The 17,371-nt window shown below is 43.2% G+C and overlaps 1 protein-coding gene across 3 annotated transcripts in view; it reads right to left on the bottom strand.

Moving 5' to 3' along the window:
- The window catches only part of RBPMS (RNA binding protein, mRNA processing factor), a 246,602-nt gene that overhangs the window by 47,952 nt on the left and 181,279 nt on the right, over positions 1-17,371 (bottom strand). Inside the window, exons 6-7 of one of the 3 annotated variants that reach the window (XM_077275257.1) lie at positions 15,543-15,673; positions 9,799-10,026 (exon numbers count right to left, since the gene is read on the bottom strand). The exons of 1 other annotated variant lie outside the window; for it this stretch is intronic. In XM_077275257.1, coding sequence (XP_077131372.1) covers positions 9,997-10,026; positions 15,543-15,673 — 161 coding nt within the window. In that variant the 3' untranslated portion in view covers positions 9,799-9,996. Of the gene's footprint in view, positions 1-9,798; positions 10,027-15,542; positions 15,674-17,371 lie in introns of those variants that run through there. One more of the 3 variants, XM_077275250.1, reaches the window with a different exon arrangement.

Here is a 17,371-nt window from a genome sequence, read left to right as displayed (position 1 = left end):
CTACAATAATTTAGGATCTCCCGGTAACACACCGGGCATAGAACCTCTGCATTATTCTCTCCTGTGTTTTCTCTACCCCCAGATTTCCCCCCACAACATTTGAATGGACCATGTCTAAAACCTTCCACCGATAGGGACTTGGAACCAAGAGCTGCTCCACTATTTCCCCTCCCCTCAGTGTGGTCACCCAATACAGTAACTAACCGCTCGCCATTATCGGAAAAATATGGGAACCCAGTGTCAGCCCCGGCTCTTGAGCAACCCCATTTATCACAAATACATTTCCGAATGCACCTTTTAGAGTAAGATCCCACATTTGAGCAGAGACAAAATTTCCCCCAGACACCCCCATATCAGGAACCTCGGCCTCACTGACCATCGTCTCATCCTAGTCACCCGCCAAGACACACAAGGGGAACTTCTCCACCTTTGGTTGTGACGGGCATTGATCAGGGTTGAGTTGGCTTCTATCTGAGTCACTTAGCAACCCCTCCTTCCCCCACAAGTCCCAAAACAAACTGAACTCAAGCCCGATTATCACGGGGTCATCTCCCACAAACCGAATCAGCAAGCAACTCGATCTGCTGCTGCTGTTGTTGAAACTGGTCCTGTTGGTGCTTCTGTTGCTGTTGCATCTGCTGGATGATCAGCTTACTTCATGTACCAGTTGTTGCTGCTGCTGCGCATTCACCAAATGCTTAAAGGGAACCTATCACCCCGTTTTTTTCGGTATGAGATAAAAATACTGTTAAATAGGGCCTGAGCTGTGCATTACAATAGTGTAGTTTGTGGACCCCGATTCCCCACCTATGCTGCCGAAATACGTTACCAAAGTAGTCGTTTTCGCCTGTCAATCAGGCTGGTCAGGTCGGATGGGCGTGGTTTCTTCCCCCAGATATTGCGTAGTTTTCCGTTGGTGGCGTAGTGGTGTGCGCATGTCCAAGGTCCCGAATCCTGCACAGGGGTGTGAAAATAGCAGCGATGTCCGTTATTCCATTGGTGATCGGTGGGCGCGGCCATCTTGCTTTGGCCGCGCGTGCGCAGAAGCGGCGCTCTGCTGGCCGCGGCTTCAGGAAAATGGCCGCCGCGATATCCATCTGCGCACGCGCGGCATCCCTGTTGTGAATTTGCTTTTTGCTCCCTCTAGTGGTTACTAGTTTTTTGACTCTGGTTTTTCTGTCATTCCTTTTATCCGCACCTGGGTCGTTAGTTAGGGGTGTTGCTATATAAGCTCCCTGGACCTTCAGTTCAATGCCTGGCAACGTAGTTATCAGAGCTAGTCTGCTGTGCTCTTGTCTACTGATCCTGGTTCCAGTTATATCAGCTAAGTCTGCCTTTTGCTTTTTGCTATTTGTTTTGGTTTTGTATTTTTGTCCAGCTTGTTCCAAATCTATATCCTGACCTTTGCTGGAAGCTCTAGGGGGCTGGTGTTCTCCCCCCGGACCGTTAGACGGTTCGGGGGTTCTTGAATTTCCAGTGTGGATTTTGATAGGGTTCTTGTTGACCATATAAGTTACCTTTCTTTATTCTGCTATCAGTAAGCGGGCCTCTCTGTGCTAAACCTGGTTCATTTCTGTGTTTGTCATTTCCTCTTACCTCACCGTCATTATTTGTGGGGGGCTTCCATCCAGCTTTGGGGTCCCCTTCTCTGGAGGCAAGAAAGGTCTTTGTTTTCCTCTACTAGGGGTAGCTAGATTCTCCGGCTGGCGCGTGTCATCTAGAATCAACGTAGGAATGATCCCCGGCTACTTCTAGTGTTGGCGTTAGGAGTAGATATATGGTCAACCCAGTTACCACTGCCCTATGAGCTGGATTTTTGTATTCTGCAGACTTCCACGTTCCTCTGAGACCCTCGCCATTGGGGTCATAACAGTTTGCCAGGCCAGTATTAAATGTTTAATGCATTGCAGAAGAGGGATTATAAGAAAGAAGATTCTGAGTTTTTTTTTTCTCCTTCCCCTTTACCTCAGAGTGGCTATGCTTGCTGCAGACATGAATGTCCAGACCTTGATTACAAGTGTGGACCAGCTGGCTACTCGTGTGCAGGGCATACAAGACTATGTTATCAGAAATCCTAGGTCAGAACCTAAAATACCGATTCCTGAACTGTTTTCCGGAGACAGGTTTAAGTTTAGGAATTTCGTGAATAATTGTAAATTGTTTTTGTCCCTGAGACCCTGTTCATCAGGAGATTCTGCTCAGCAAGTAAAAATTGTTATTTCGTTCTTACGGGGCGACCCTCAGGATTGGGCTTTTTCGCTGGCGCCAGGAGATCCGGCATTGGCTGATCTTGATGCGTTTTTTCTGGCGCTCGGTTTACTTTATGAGGAACCCAATCTTGAGATTCAGGCAGAAAAGGCCTTGCTGTCTATGTCTCAGGGGCAGGACGAGGCTGAAGTGTATTGCCAAAAATTTCGGAAATGGTCCGTGCTGACACATTGGAACGAGTGTGCACTGGCCGCTAATTTTAGAAATGGCCTTTCTGAAGCCATTAAGAATGTTATGGTGGGTTTTCCCATTCCCACAGGTCTGAATGATACTATGGCACTGGCTATTCAAATTGACCGGCGGTTGCGGGAGCGCAAAACCGCAAATTCCCTCATGGTGTTGTCTGAACAGACACCTAATTCGGTGCAATGTGATAGAAAAACCGCAAATTCCCTCATGGTGTTGTCTGAACAGACACCTGATTTAATGCAATGTGATAGAATCCTGACTAGAAATGAGCGGAAAATTCATAGACGCCGGAATGGCTTGTGCTACTACTGTGGTGATTCTACACATGTTATCTCAGCATGCTCTAAACGTATAGCTAAGGTTGTTAGTCCTGTCACCGTTGGTAATTTGCAACCTAAATTTATTCTGTCTGTAACTTTGATTTGCTCACTGTCATCTTATCCTGTCATGGCGTTTGTAGATTCAGGTGCTGCCCTGAGTCTCATGGATCTCTCATTTGCTAAGCGCTGTGGATTTACTCTTGAACCATTAGAAAATCCTATTCCTCTTAGGGGTATTGATGCTACACCATTGGCAGCAAATAAACCGCAGTATTGGACTCAGGTTACCATGTGCATGACTCCTGAACACCGCGAGGTGATACGTTTCCTGGTTTTACATAAAATGCATGATTTGGTCGTTTTAGGGCTGCCATGGTTACAGACCCATAATCCAGTCCTGGACTGGAAGGCTATGTCAGTCTCAAGTTGGGGCTGTCGTGGTATTCATGAGGATTCCCTGCCTGTGTCTATTGCTTCTTCTACGCCTTCGGAAGTTCCGGAGTATTTGTCTGATTATCAGGATGTCTTCAGTGAGTCTGAGTCCAGTGCACTGCCTCCTCATAGGGACTGTGACTGTGCTATAGATTTGATCCCAGGCAGTAAATTTCCTAAGGGAAGACTGTTTAATCTGTCGGTACCTGAACATACCGCTATGCGTTCATATATCAAGGAGTCTCTGGAAAAAGGACATATTCGTCCGTCTTCTTCCCCTCTTGGTGCGGGATTCTTTTTTGTGGCAAAAAAGGACGGATCTTTGAGACCTTGTATTGATTATCGGCTTTTAAATAAGATCACTGTCAAATTTCAGTATCCTTTACCGCTGTTGTCTGACTTGTTTGCCCGGATTAAGGGTGCCAAGTGGTTCACCAAGATAGACCTTCGTGGTGCGTACAACCTTGTGCGCATTAAGCAAGGTGATGAATGGAAAACCGCATTCAATACGCCCGAAGGTCATTTTGAGTACTTGGTGATGCCTTTTGGGCTCTCCAATGCGCCTTCAGTTTTTCAGTCCTTTATGCATGACATTTTCCGGAAGTATCTGGATAAATTTTTGATTGTTTATCTGGATGATATTTTGGTTTTTTCTGATAATTGGGATTCGCATGTGGAGCAGGTCAGGTTGGTCTTTAAAATTTTGCGTGAAAATTCTTTGTTTGTCAAGGGCTCAAAGTGTCTCTTTGGTGTACAGAAGGTTCCCTTTTTGGGGTTCATTTTTTCCCCTTCTGCTGTGGAGATGGACCCAGTCAAGGTCCGAGCTATTCTTGATTGGACTCAGCCCTCGTCAGTTAAGAGTCTTCAGAAGTTCTTGGGCTTCGCTAACTTCTACCGTCGTTTTATCGCTAATTTTTCTAGCATTGTGAAACCTTTGACGGATATGACCAAGAAGGGCTCCGATGTAGCTAACTGGGCTCCTGCTGCCGTGGAGGCTTTCCAGGAGTTGAAACGCCGGTTTACTTCGGCGCCTGTTTTGTGCCAGCCTGACGTCTCACTTCCCTTTCAGGTTGAGGTGGATGCTTCGGAGATTGGGGCAGGGGCCGTTTTGTCGCAGAGAGGCCCTGGTTGCTCTGTTATGAAGCCTTGTGCCTTTTTCTCTAGGAAATTTTCGCCTGCCGAGCGAAATTATGATGTGGGCAATCGGGAGTTGTTGGCCATGAAATGGGCATTTGAGGAGTGGCGTCATTGGCTCGAGGGTGCTAAGCATCGTGTGGTGGTCTTGACTGATCACAAAAATCTGATGTATCTCGAGTCTGCTAAACGCCTTAATCCGAGACAGGCCCGCTGGTCATTGTTTTTCTCCCGCTTTGATTTTGTTGTCTCGTATTTACCAGGTTCAAAGAATGTGAAGGCCGATGCTCTTTCTAGGAGCTTTGTGCCTGATGCTCCTGGAGTCGCTGATCCTGTTGGTATTCTTAAAGATGGAGTTATCTTGTCAGCTATTTCTCCGGATCTGCGACGTGTGTTGCAGAGATTTCAGGCTGATAGGCCTGAGTCTTGTCCACCTGACAGACTGTTTGTCCCGGATAAGTGGACCAGCAGAGTCATTTCCGAGGTTCATTCCTCGGTGTTGGCAGGTCACCCGGGAATTTTTGGCACCAGAGATCTGGTGGCCAGGTCCTTTTGGTGGCCTTCCTTGTCAAGGGATGTGCGGTCATTTGTGCAGTCCTGTGGGACTTGTGCTCGAGCTAAGCCTTGCTGTTCTCGTGCCAGCGGTTTGCTCTTGCCCTTGCCTGTCCCGAAGAGACCTTGGACACATATCTCCATGGATTTCATTTCTGATCTTCCGCTATCTCAGGGCATGTCCGTTATCTGGGTGATATGTGATCGCTTCTCCAAGATGGTCCATTTGGTTCCTTTGCCTAAGCTGCCTTCCTCTTCCGATCTGGTTCCTGTGTTTTTCCAGAACGTGGTTCGTTTGCACGGCATCCCTGAGAATATTGTGTCAGACAGAGGATCCCAGTTCGTTTCCAGGTTCTGGCGATCCTTTTGTAGTAGGATGGGCATTGATTTGTCGTTTTCGTCTGCTTTCCATCCTCAGACTAATGGACAGACGGAGCGAACCAATCAGACTTTGGAGGCTTATTTGAGGTGTTTTGTCTCTGCTGATCAGGACGATTGGGTGACATTCTTGCCGTTGGCTGAGTTTGCCCTTAATAATCGGGCTAGTTCCGCCACCTTGGTTTCGCCTTTTTTCTGCAACTCTGGTTTCCATCCTCGCTTTTCTTCGGGTCATGTGGAGCCTTCTGACTGTCCTGGGGTGGATTCTGTGGTGGATAGGTTGCAGCAGATCTGGAATCATGTGGTGGACAACTTGAAGTTGTCACAGGAGAAGGCTCAGCGCTTTGCCAACCGCCGCCGCGGTGTGGGTCCCCGACTACGCGTTGGGGATTTGGTGTGGCTTTCTTCCCGCTTTGTTCCTATGAAGGTCTCCTCTCCCAAATTTAAACCTCGTTTTATTGGGCCTTACAAGATATTGGAAATCCTTAATCCTGTATCTTTTCGTCTGGATCTTCCTGTGTCGTTTGCTATTCACAATGTATTTCATAGGTCCTTGTTGCGGCGGTACATTGTGCCTGTAGTTCCTTCTGCTGAGCCTCCTGCTCCGGTGTTGGTTGAGGGCGAGTTGGAGTACGTGGTGGAGAAGATCTTGGATTCTCGCCTCTCCAGGCGGAGGCTTCAGTACCTGGTCAAGTGGAAGGGCTATGGTCAGGAGGATAATTCCTGGGTGGTCGCCTCTGATGTTCATGCGGCCGATTTAGTTCGTGCCTTTCATGCCGCTCATCCTGATCGCCCTGGTGGTCGTGGTGAGGGTTCGGTGACCCCTCACTAAGGGGGGGGTACTGTTGTGAATTTGCTTTTTGCTCCCTCTAGTGGTTACTAGTTTTTTGACTCTGGTTTTTCTGTCATTCCTTTTATCCGCACCTGGGTCGTTAGTTAGGGGTGTTGCTATATAAGCTCCCTGGACCTTCAGTTCAATGCCTGGCAACGTAGTTATCAGAGCTAGTCTGCTGTGCTCTTGTCTACTGATCCTGGTTCCAGTTATATCAGCTAAGTCTGCCTTTTGCTTTTTGCTATTTGTTTTGGTTTTGTATTTTTGTCCAGCTTGTTCCAAATCTATATCCTGACCTTTGCTGGAAGCTCTAGGGGGCTGGTGTTCTCCCCCCGGACCGTTAGACGGTTCGGGGGTTCTTGAATTTCCAGTGTGGATTTTGATAGGGTTTTTGTTGACCATATAAGTTACCTTTCTTTATTCTGCTATCAGTAAGCGGGCCTCTCTGTGCTAAACCTGGTTCATTTCTGTGTTTGTCATTTCCTCTTACCTCACCGTCATTATTTGTGGGGGGCTTCTATCCAGCTTTGGGGTCCCCTTCTCTGGAGGCAAGAAAGGTCTTTGTTTTCCTCTACTAGGGGTAGCTAGATTCTCCGGCTGGCGCGTGTCATCTAGAATCAACGTAGGAATGATCCCCGGCTACTTCTAGTGTTGGCGTTAGGAGTAGATATATGGTCAACCCAGTTACCACTGCCCTATGAGCTGGATTTTTGTATTCTGCAGACTTCCACGTTCCTCTGAGACCCTCGCCATTGGGGTCATAACACATCCCGCGGCCATTTTCCTGAAGCCGCGGCCAGCAGAGCGCCGCTTCTGCGCACGCGCGGCCAAAGCAAGATGGCCGCGCCCACCGATCACCAATGGAATAACGGACATCGCTGCTATTTTCACACCCCTGTGCAGGATTCGGGACCTTGGACATGCGCACACCACTACGCCACCAACGGAAAACTACGCAATATCTGGGGGAAGAAACCACGCCCATCTGACCTGACCAGCCTGATTGACAGGCGAAAACGACTACTTTGGTAACGTATTTCGGCAGCATAGGTGGGGAATCGGGGTCCACAAACTACACTATTGTAATGCACAGCTCAGGCCCTATTTAACAGTATTTTTATCTCATACCGAAAAAAACGGGGTGATAGGTTCCCTTTAATCAGGTCCTCCATCTTGTCTGTCATCTCCTGGATTATGGCCGTATTTACCCAGGACATGCGATTTGTCCACAGCTGATACTTGTGTTCCCGGCACATTGCCCGTATTCAAAACACCACTTGTGGTAAGTCAACTCACTTGGCGGTACATGGAGGTAGAAAAAATAAAAACACTGTCTCTTTAAGTCTTCAGTTGGTTTATTATAAGGCAGCATAAACCAACTAGTCGTGGGAAGCAAACACAGCCATTCGGGCAAAAATCGAAAAACAATAAAGAAAACAAAATGCTGTAACAGAGTCCATGCATTGCAGGCAACATCCCACTCTGGAGCAACACGGGTTCAGTCTTTCCTTCACAAAACCACTGGAGAATCCTCTCTCCAGTCTTTCTGAACAAAGACTGCCTCTAGAGCTCAGTTATTTAAACCCGAGACAATATGATTCTTTCCATGATGTGACTGACCATATGATTATTACATCACACAGGTCCTATCAGCTCTGCATGTGGAGATATGGTGGACCTCCTCCCTCCCGCTCTATGAAGGTCCATTAAAACCAGCCCATTTTGCAACTTTAACTTCACCCTCACAACACATAGTGTGCTGTAGGAAAACACCCTGGTTTCATATCACTGTCGCCATTAAGCGCACTGACACATATCTCCCCTCTATTACATTACCAGTTACTTTGTCACAGTGTATTCAAATATCACATCTGCATTGGAAAAATCTTCATGTATGGCAAGATTCTGAAACACTATATTAGTATTTTAATGGTCTTGTTGCAACCATTCTTATTAGAAGTAGGAGATCTCTCATCTCCTCCTGCATAATTGAACCTAAATAGATTTTTGTGTTCATATACTATATATACATGCAAACATACAACAAAATTATTAAGAGGGGCTTTCTCAACATGAATCTTCAGGAGCGCACTGCTCCTGGACCCTGAATTCCTACTTCATCCGGAGCAGTGCATTCCTGTCAGAACAGCAGCATGGCCATGTGCCACTCCCATTCCACTAGCAGATGTAGATTTGCATCTGTAGCTCAGGAGAACTGAGGCAGGTCAGATCCAGAAATTCTGTCACCTTCAGAACGGAACGAGCTGCTTGTAAAGCGTACAGCCTGCTTGTGCAGCGTGCTCCAAGCCCAGGTAACCGGCCATGCTGGGACTCCTGGGTGCCTAGTAGTTTGGGTAAAGATCTATACACTATATAATTATATAATGCTTCCATTCTTGAAAATGGGGAGTATTTAAAGTATGGCTTAAATTGCTCGTTTTTACAAGCACTTTGCAATTTTACTCAATTCTGAACTTGAGACAACCATTTTAAGTCTGATGATGACCTAAAAATACAACGGTGGGCATTTAATATTAAAAGAGCCCTTTCTTATTTTTGCCGCGGGGTGCTATCATTTTGGCATATGTCCCTGTCTAATACTGTCTAAATCCTGTATATAATATATATATATATATATATATATATATATATATATATATATATATATATATAGTATACACTATATATATATATATATATATATATATATATATATTATATCCTGTACTTTGAATGTACATAATTATTTCTCTGAGTACTAACCAGCCCCCCACCCTCCGTAATTAGGAAATAAGTGTTCTATATATTTTTAGTTTTAAGGGTATGTTCACGCGTGTTGCAATAGCATATTACGGATTACGTGATCTGGATTTCTTACTATGGATATGCAATAAATGTATCACAGGTTTTTAGTACACCCACACAAGGGTTAACCACATTGTTACGTTGTTGCATGTAAATTTTCATTAGCATGTGAACTGGTTTGTGGAACTCCATTTACATGCATTTAGATTTAGTCATGTAAAGCACCACAAAAGTCACAAAAAATCTAGAAAACTTGTAAACAGGGCCTAACAGTACCTAAAGAGAACCGATGAGTATATTTTTACTTATGGAAGTGGTATGGCTTTTCTGTACACTTCCGATGTGCCATTTTCATGAGAAATCTAGTGTAAGAGGCATGTGCCGATGAGGCTAGAAGAGCACAAAACTAAGCAGAAGGAACACATACAGCTCTGTCAAAAATGAAGAGACCACTGCAAAATGTTCAGTTTGTCTGATTTTTCTCTTTAGAGGTATATTTTTGAGTAAAATGTATATTGTTCATTTATTCTATAAACTTATGACAACATGTCTCCGAATTTCCAAGCAATACATTTATTTTTTTTTTCTGAAAAGGAAATATGGTCAAAATGTAAAAAAAACCCCAGTGCTTTCAGACCTCAAATAATGCAAAGAAAACAAGTTCATAATCATTTAGAAACAACAATACTAATGTTTAACTCAGGAAGAGTTCAGAAATCAATATTGTGTGGAATAACCATGATTTTTATTCACAGCTTTCATGCGTCTTGGCATGCTTTCCACCAGTCTTTCACACTGCTTCTGGGGCAAAAATGTAAGCAGTTCTTCTTTGTTTGATGGCTTGTGACTATCCATCACCCTCTTAATTACCTTCCAGAGGTTTTCAATAGGGTTCAGGTCTGGAGATTGGGCTGCCCATGACAGGGTTTTGATGTGGTGGTCTCTTAATTTTTGCCAGAGCTGTATGTATTTACTCTACTGCCAAAGTTAGCGGCTTACAGTTGAAGAGGACAGCATGTTAGTTAGCACGGTTGTCTTGGAGTGTTGGGGTCCTGGGTTCAAATTCCACCATGGACAACAAGGAGTTTATATATTCTTCTTTACTCCAAAGACATACTGAAAGGGAATTTAGATTGTGAGCCACAATAGGACAGTGATGAAGATGCACTGTGGATGTAAAATGCTGTGGATATTAATGGCGCCATACAGGCAACTAAAATAAATCATAAGTTGAGGTCACTGCAGTATGCAAATCAGAAATGCTTAAAGCACCACTACAGCGTTTTTCTTTTGTTGTAGCGCTGGCGAGGTGCTTCTATTCTAAAGTCTCTACTCTCATACTTACCAGCCGCCGTCTTCACCTTCTATTGCCCCCGATTTCGTCAGTCTCCAGCAGTTTGTGACCTCCCTGATCGCCCCAGTGTTTGCTGGAGTAAGCTGGAGGTAACTTTATAAGTCTATAAGAGCCTCGTTCTGGCAGTCATAGACTTTCCTTGGGCACATATGACCGTTACCTTTGACATCCGGTGAGTCAGAAGTTGCGGTCTCGAGATGGGACCAGATCGGCGCCGATAGAAGGTGAAGATGTGGTGGAGTGATGCTATAAAATATTTTCAAATTATTCTAAGAATTACTTTACATGTACTGTATTGCAGAACAAGAATGATTTCCCATATATTGTCTTAATAAGCATTTACATACCGACTAAAAACAAACACGACCAGGAATAGTAAATGCACATTCCACCATGCCTAGATCGCTCCAGGAAAGACACGATGTAATCTAATGGCTGACTGCCAACCACTACAATAACACTATATGTTATGCAGTCAAGGGTTGGACAGTTGAGGGGATACTGAAAATGCCGGTGAAATGCCTCCCTCTCTGTATTAAATAATTCCCTCTTGTCTTGGGGAGCTGCTATTAGCTTATGAGTTATATATTTCACCGAATACATGACTAGGCAGCTCAGGCTTACATATATCTGACCATATCGTTAAACTAAGTATGGCAGTTAAGGTTACAAAATTGGCTGTGCTCATAAGATGAAATCATTTTCTATGTCTTGAGCTAAGCCAACAGGGATCTGCAATCATCTTGTTTCCATTCTGAGATATTCAATTACATTTAAACAAGATGACACACCCCGGAGAAGACGGACTACGCATTTATAAATCGGCCCATATGTACAGTACATTTATACAATATCTCATCCTTCATAATGAAGCTTTGACAGCATGACATTGTATAGGTTAAGATTAAACGTTCTTTAATGTCAATTAAGTAGAGTTTACCAAATGTTAGGCATTTTTTGGATTTTGGCCCAGCTTTGCATCATTGATTTGTATTTCTAAAAATCTACATTTTTTGACTGTGGGTGAAAGATTGATTTGGACTGATCTTGATTTCATGATATCAATTACCAGGATAAGCCTCAATCTGTCATGGTCTGTCGAAAGTTGTACATTAAAGGATGTGTCAATGATTACCTATTCCATTTAACTCTGGCACTATACAGATGTAGGGATGTGGACTGTCTTACCCTCTACCTGCCCTTGAAGACAACAGGCGCAGTATGTGACTACTATTGTGAGGCTTTATATGTGAAGAAACGTGTGTATAATGTAATGTGATATAATGTATTATGGTAATGTACAGTATGTAAAGTGTTAGAGCATAATGTGAGTATAGCATAGGATAAGCTTAGGACAGCATCGCGGGGATTCCGCACACCTAGGAATGCATTGATCTGCTTACTTCCCGCATGGGACTATGCCCACCATGCGGGAAGTAAGCAGATCATGTACGGTTGGTACCCAGGGTGGAGGAGAGGAGACTCTCCTCCACGGACTGGGCACCATATAAGTGGTAAAAAAAAAAGAATTAAAATAAAAAATAGTGATATACTCACCTTCGATGGCCCCCGCAGTATGCCCGCCTCTCATCAGTGCATGCTCTCTCTTCCGTTCCTATAGATGCTCTGTGTGAAGGACCTGCGATGACGTCGCGGTCATGTGACCGCGACGTCATCGCAGGTCCTACACACAAACCAACAGCTGAGGAGATCGGGGGCCATCAGAGGGTGAGTATAACCTTTTTTTTAATTTTTTTATTATTTTTAACATTATATCTTTTTATTATTGATGCTGCATAGGCTGCACCTATAGTAAAAAGTTGGTCACACTTGTCACGCACTATGTTTGACAAGTGTGACCAACCTGTCAGTTTTCCAAGCGATGCTACAGATCGCTTGGAAAACTTTAGCATTCTGCAAGCTAATTACGCTTGCAAAATGCTAAAAAAAAAACGTGGAAAAAAACGCGAAAAGAGGCATGCGGATTTCTTGCAGAAAATTTCCTGTTTTCTTCAGGAAATTTCTGCAAGAAATCCTGACGTGTGCACATACCCTCAGGGCTGTGGGAGGCCAAGTGGGGATTCTTGATGAACATTCCAATAGCATCTGGGGCCTAAGGCTCAGGCCAGATACCATGGAGTGGGCCTGGTCTTCTCATGTCAAAAGATCAATGGACATGGAGTTACATGGTGGGCAGGTGGCTGGTCCTGGGTGCACTGCCGGAGTGGGCAATGAATCCTAGAGCATAGTCCAGAATAAATGAGTGGAAGAACAGAAGGAGTTGTACTAAGCAGGAAGGAAGTTTGAATTGTGGTGCCCTATCCTACTTGTATCCAGGTGATGAACTTGGACTATTTAGTAAAAGCTTGACTGTTGCAAAGAACCTGGTGTCCCATGCATTGTGTACGGTGGCTCCTGAAAATGGAAGCCTAGAGTCTGCGGAGGCCTGCGGCCTACAAATGAGTGTGATGCACCCCCCCACTGCACACTGGGACACCCCTTATCTGTAACGTGCCAGAGCGTAATTGGACAGGAGCACAGTCTTGACTACTGCTCTGCAGCACGGTACACAAAAGCAAAAGAACATGATTTATATTGGTCTCAACAAAAGCTGATCCTCACAGGGGATACAGTATATGTAGCTGAATTTTTAAATATTCTTTTTGACATGGATAAAAAAATTAGACAAAGATTAGATAGTACTGTCCATTACCTGCTGTTTTTCTTGGAGTTGTATAGCAGCTTTACAAGATGGCAACAACATAGAAGTTAAAGAGGACATGTCACATGCTAAAAAAAAGTAATTACCGTAAATACCTTGTAAAAATATCTAAGCTCCATTGATTCTGGAGCTTTTTTCTGTTTCAAGCTGTGTCACTCCATTGTATAAATATTTACATTTGTGGATTTGGGAGTGCACTATGTGAAATCTCTGCTTGTAGTTGAACTGAGCGTTTCTTCAGAATCTTCCCTACGGCATGCGCTTTCACATCATCCTCCCAAGCTCTGCCAGTTACAGCTCGGCAACTGATATAGTAGTCTCAGATGCTGCGAAGTTGTGATTGGTACCATCTGGTGAAAGTGCATGCCCCCGAGAAAATTCTGAAGAAATATCCAGCTACACTATGTGCAGAGATTTCATATACTGCGCTCCAAGTAAATATGTGTGAATATCCCTGCAGTAGAGTGACGCAGCTCAAAACAGAAAAATCTGGCAGAATCGGGGCAGAGCAGTCATTTTTATAACGGATTTAACTCAATTTTGAGTTAGTTAAAGGGTCTCTGTCAGCCCAAACCAATAACAGATGCTCAGTGCATTATGGCAGGCCATATCTGTCAATCACAGAAGGGGAGAAGGGGTGGAGATAGACTAAAACCAAGCAGGTGGGAAGGTGTATATAAATGTTTGGCTCTGCCATGATGCAACAAGCACCTGAACTGGATGTGATCAGTCATTCTGTGCTCACAGAGTCCCTTTCAAAGTATTTTTAAATGTCCATTTGGCCTTTTGTAGCCAAGCCAGGATTCTAATAAAGCCCTTGGATATTTGACAGAAGTAGTATGGCCTTGTTTCCAATGTAAAATCAGCTTTTGAGAAAAGGTGAAGTTAATTGTCCATTGAGCATTTTCTTTTGGTTCTCTTTGTATTACAAACTGATTAATTGGTGCCTCGGGAGCAACCTGATCCTTTTGATGACAAGTAATCCAATATGGTTCAGTGTTGAGTGAAACTAGGATGACATGAGCTTTATACAAACTTTTGCACATCTGAGCACAGACTTTTTTGGTGAGACATAGCTTTGCTTCAACCTGTTCTGTTCCTTTAAGTATTAGCCTAGCAGCACTATTTTTTAAATTTCAGCATCTCGTTAAAAAAACAACCTAAAAAAAGTATCAAAATTTATCACTAATATTCTTAAAGTACCAGTCTAGTGTTTTTTTTATTTTAGCGCTGCAGTGATTTCACTAATGTAAGTTCCCTGCACCCAGCAGTGGTCTTCATTTGTCATCAGCGCCGCTCCATACGTCTCCTACAGTTACTGACCTGCCGAATCCCTCCAGTGTTGGCTGGGCTAACCAGACGTCACATCCCAATGTAAGTCTATGAGAGCCAGAAGGGACCAGAATGAGGCTCTCACAGACTTGCACTGAAAGCTTGTTACCATTATCTCTATCACAAGATGGTGGATCGGGATTGGAGTGGCATTTGGAACATCTGGTAAGTATATTACTATGACAGGGATTTTATATTAGTGCCACCACTCCAGTACTGAAATTTAAAAAAAAACACTAGAGTTGTACTTTAAATTAGTTAGACCTTTTTTTTGTTCCTTGAGGGGTTTTTTTGACAGTAGGATTGAAGGATTTTTTTGGTGTTATAGACCTTAACAACACTTAAAGGACCATAAAAAAATAAAAATTGTTATATGCTCCCGTGAGGAATTAGTCCTTTCCCATTTCTTATCTTTCCCATTAGCAAAGTTGTTTGGGCTTAAAACCACCATACACATTACTCATCTGGACCTACCGATATTAGTGGGATTAGCTCCGGACTCCTTCCTAGTATAATCTGATAAGCGTAGGGCAGTTTGTTCTTCATGAGAAAAGCCACAAGCAGAGCTGTCTGGCATCATGTCTTTCCATTTTCCACTTTGAAATCACATGTATGTAATGACTGAGTCTAAACAGTCATGTATACGAAGGGGTCGGAAGAGATGCTGTTGGCCAAACAAGTGTTTGACCAACAGTTCTTGCAGCTTCAGGATTACTATACACAGTGAAAATAGAAAATGTCAACTATAACAAAAACTAATTGGGTGATATTTCAGAACGAATGCTCATTTTAGCGGACTTATGACGCACCACGATTGTTTGGAATTACGTTGACTGTGTTTGAATTTTTCACCCAATATTTGGACAAAAGATCTTTTATTGTACGAACGATCTTGTGTCCAAGAATGATTTGATGTTAGATTTCAACTGAACAAATGAGCACACAATTATGGATAAGTTCTGTGTTAATCTGCAAGGAAAACCTCAGATCAGTTAAGTCAGAAGTACGATTTGGTATTAATTCTTGATTTACAAATCAGAGATGTAGGGATCCCGCCACATGAAGACAGTCTGAGGATGAGTGAGGACAAGTGAGGCATCGTTGGCCTCCATGTAGTGAGCCAGTTAGCTGGTAGAACAGTGGTTAGTGTGTGGAGTGCACCGTGGTACCAGGAGAGGGCAGGTGGGATACAGAGTGCAGATGTGGCTGATTGGTATCAATTACCTGGGCATGCAGTGAAGCGGGATAGGTAAAAGCAGGAGGAGGTAGAGCAGGTGCTAGTTCCGCTGGGTAGAGGGGATACGGCGCCCACACTTCAGGGCTACCCGGGTAAAGTGCAGGCACTGTGAGTTCATCTGTAAGAAAAGAATAAGGACACTAGGTTAGTAATAACAATATTGTAGGACCATAGTGAGAACTGCTGGTGAGGATTTCTGGAGGTTTTAGGCTTTTCTTTACTTTATAAACATATAAGGCATAGTGACTTAGAAACATAGTAAATATAGGCACAGTTATTGAGGATAAATATGGATTTATATATAGTATTTTACATGTTCATTTAGGTATTTTTAGAATATGTGAACATCTCACTCTTAGAGATTAACCCTACTTATGAGATTTGAACAAATCCAATCTACATGCATATGGAATTTTTCTGCACAGAAATTGGCCTTGTAATTGCCCCCAGCAAAATCCAATTTCTTAGTTATTCAAAATATGACTTGAAAGGAGACCCATGTTCATTTTTTCAACACAGGTGTGAAATGCTGAATTAGATTTTCAGTGTGGCACATTAAAAAGGATGTTTGAACATTTATTACATTTTATTATATTTAAACACTGATTATGTCTTTGCTTGTTTGTATTCTGGTATCAGATGCTGGCTGAAAAGTAGACAAAGGAATTAAATGTGCACTGCCCTAGATCAGGGCTAATTAATTGTCTCACTTGTTCTCCGTGTCTGGAAATATGGATGATACTTACTAGGCTATGTGTGCATGGAATTTTTTTGAGGTGGTCAAAAACTACAAATTTTCAAGTGGAACAGCTTGTGGAAATTTCCTTATTTTTAGGAGTTTTCCGTTTCAAGAAATGAAAACGTTTTTTTTCCAACCATTTGGACAGTATCTGTTTGGAGAGGTTTGCATCAAGATCCACTTAAGAGTGCACGTGAATTCTTTTTTTGTCCCCAACAAGCATTTTTGAAAACCTCAAGTGGAAAAATAAAACAAAAACATTCAAAAGACCAAACATATGAAAATCAATGGGTTTTCAATCAAAATGAAAAAGAAGAGTCTTTCATGCATTTTGTAAAGAAATTTTTCAGGCCTTTTAAGTCTAGTTAATGTAAAGTCAGAAATTATTTAAATATAAAACTTTAAAAGATGACCGGAATAACCACAGATCGGCAAGGGACCCATTATTCCCAGTTCCCTCTTAATTTCTGTAAATGGCTATTAGTGCTTGAAAGGACTCTTAAACATTAGTCTAACAATGACCAAACCAGTCAATATCAGCGGGCTTAGCAGGCAGTCTAATGTGTATGGTGGCCTCTTAACTCTACCCACAGAAGATTTCAAGGTAAATGAGAATTTCGCATTTTTTTGTTTCAAAATGCCAATCGTTTTGCTGCTAGTGAGATAAGCAGGCGCTAAAGGAGTCTGGCAGTGGCTCTCTTGTAGAGAACACAGTAGCGCTCGGCAGAGAGTGTGCTCCTGTGTATGGGGGAATTGGGAGAGATAGCTGCCGGCCAAACCATTGTTCAGCAGAAAACTATCTATTGTGTATGGAGCACCCTAAACTTGTATAGGGTTCTGTGGTAGTCGGAGGCTATCCAAGAACAGGGAAGAGTATCCTGGGCTGGACCATGCACACTTAGGGTATGTGCACACGTCAGGATTTCTTGCAGAAATTTCCTGAAGAAAACCGGAAATTTTCTGCAAGAAATCCGCATTTTTTTTTTTTGCGTTTTTTTCGCATTTTGCAAGCGAAATTAGCTTGCAGAATGCTAAAGTTTTCCAAGCGATCTGTAGCATCGCTTGGAAAACTGACTG

Source organism: Ranitomeya variabilis, chromosome 1 (assembly GCF_051348905.1).
Source record: "Ranitomeya variabilis isolate aRanVar5 chromosome 1, aRanVar5.hap1, whole genome shotgun sequence".
NCBI lineage: Eukaryota > Metazoa > Chordata > Amphibia > Anura > Dendrobatidae > Ranitomeya > Ranitomeya variabilis.
Note: the sequence above shows the minus strand (reverse complement) of the source record. Positions and strands in the feature narration are given on the sequence as shown.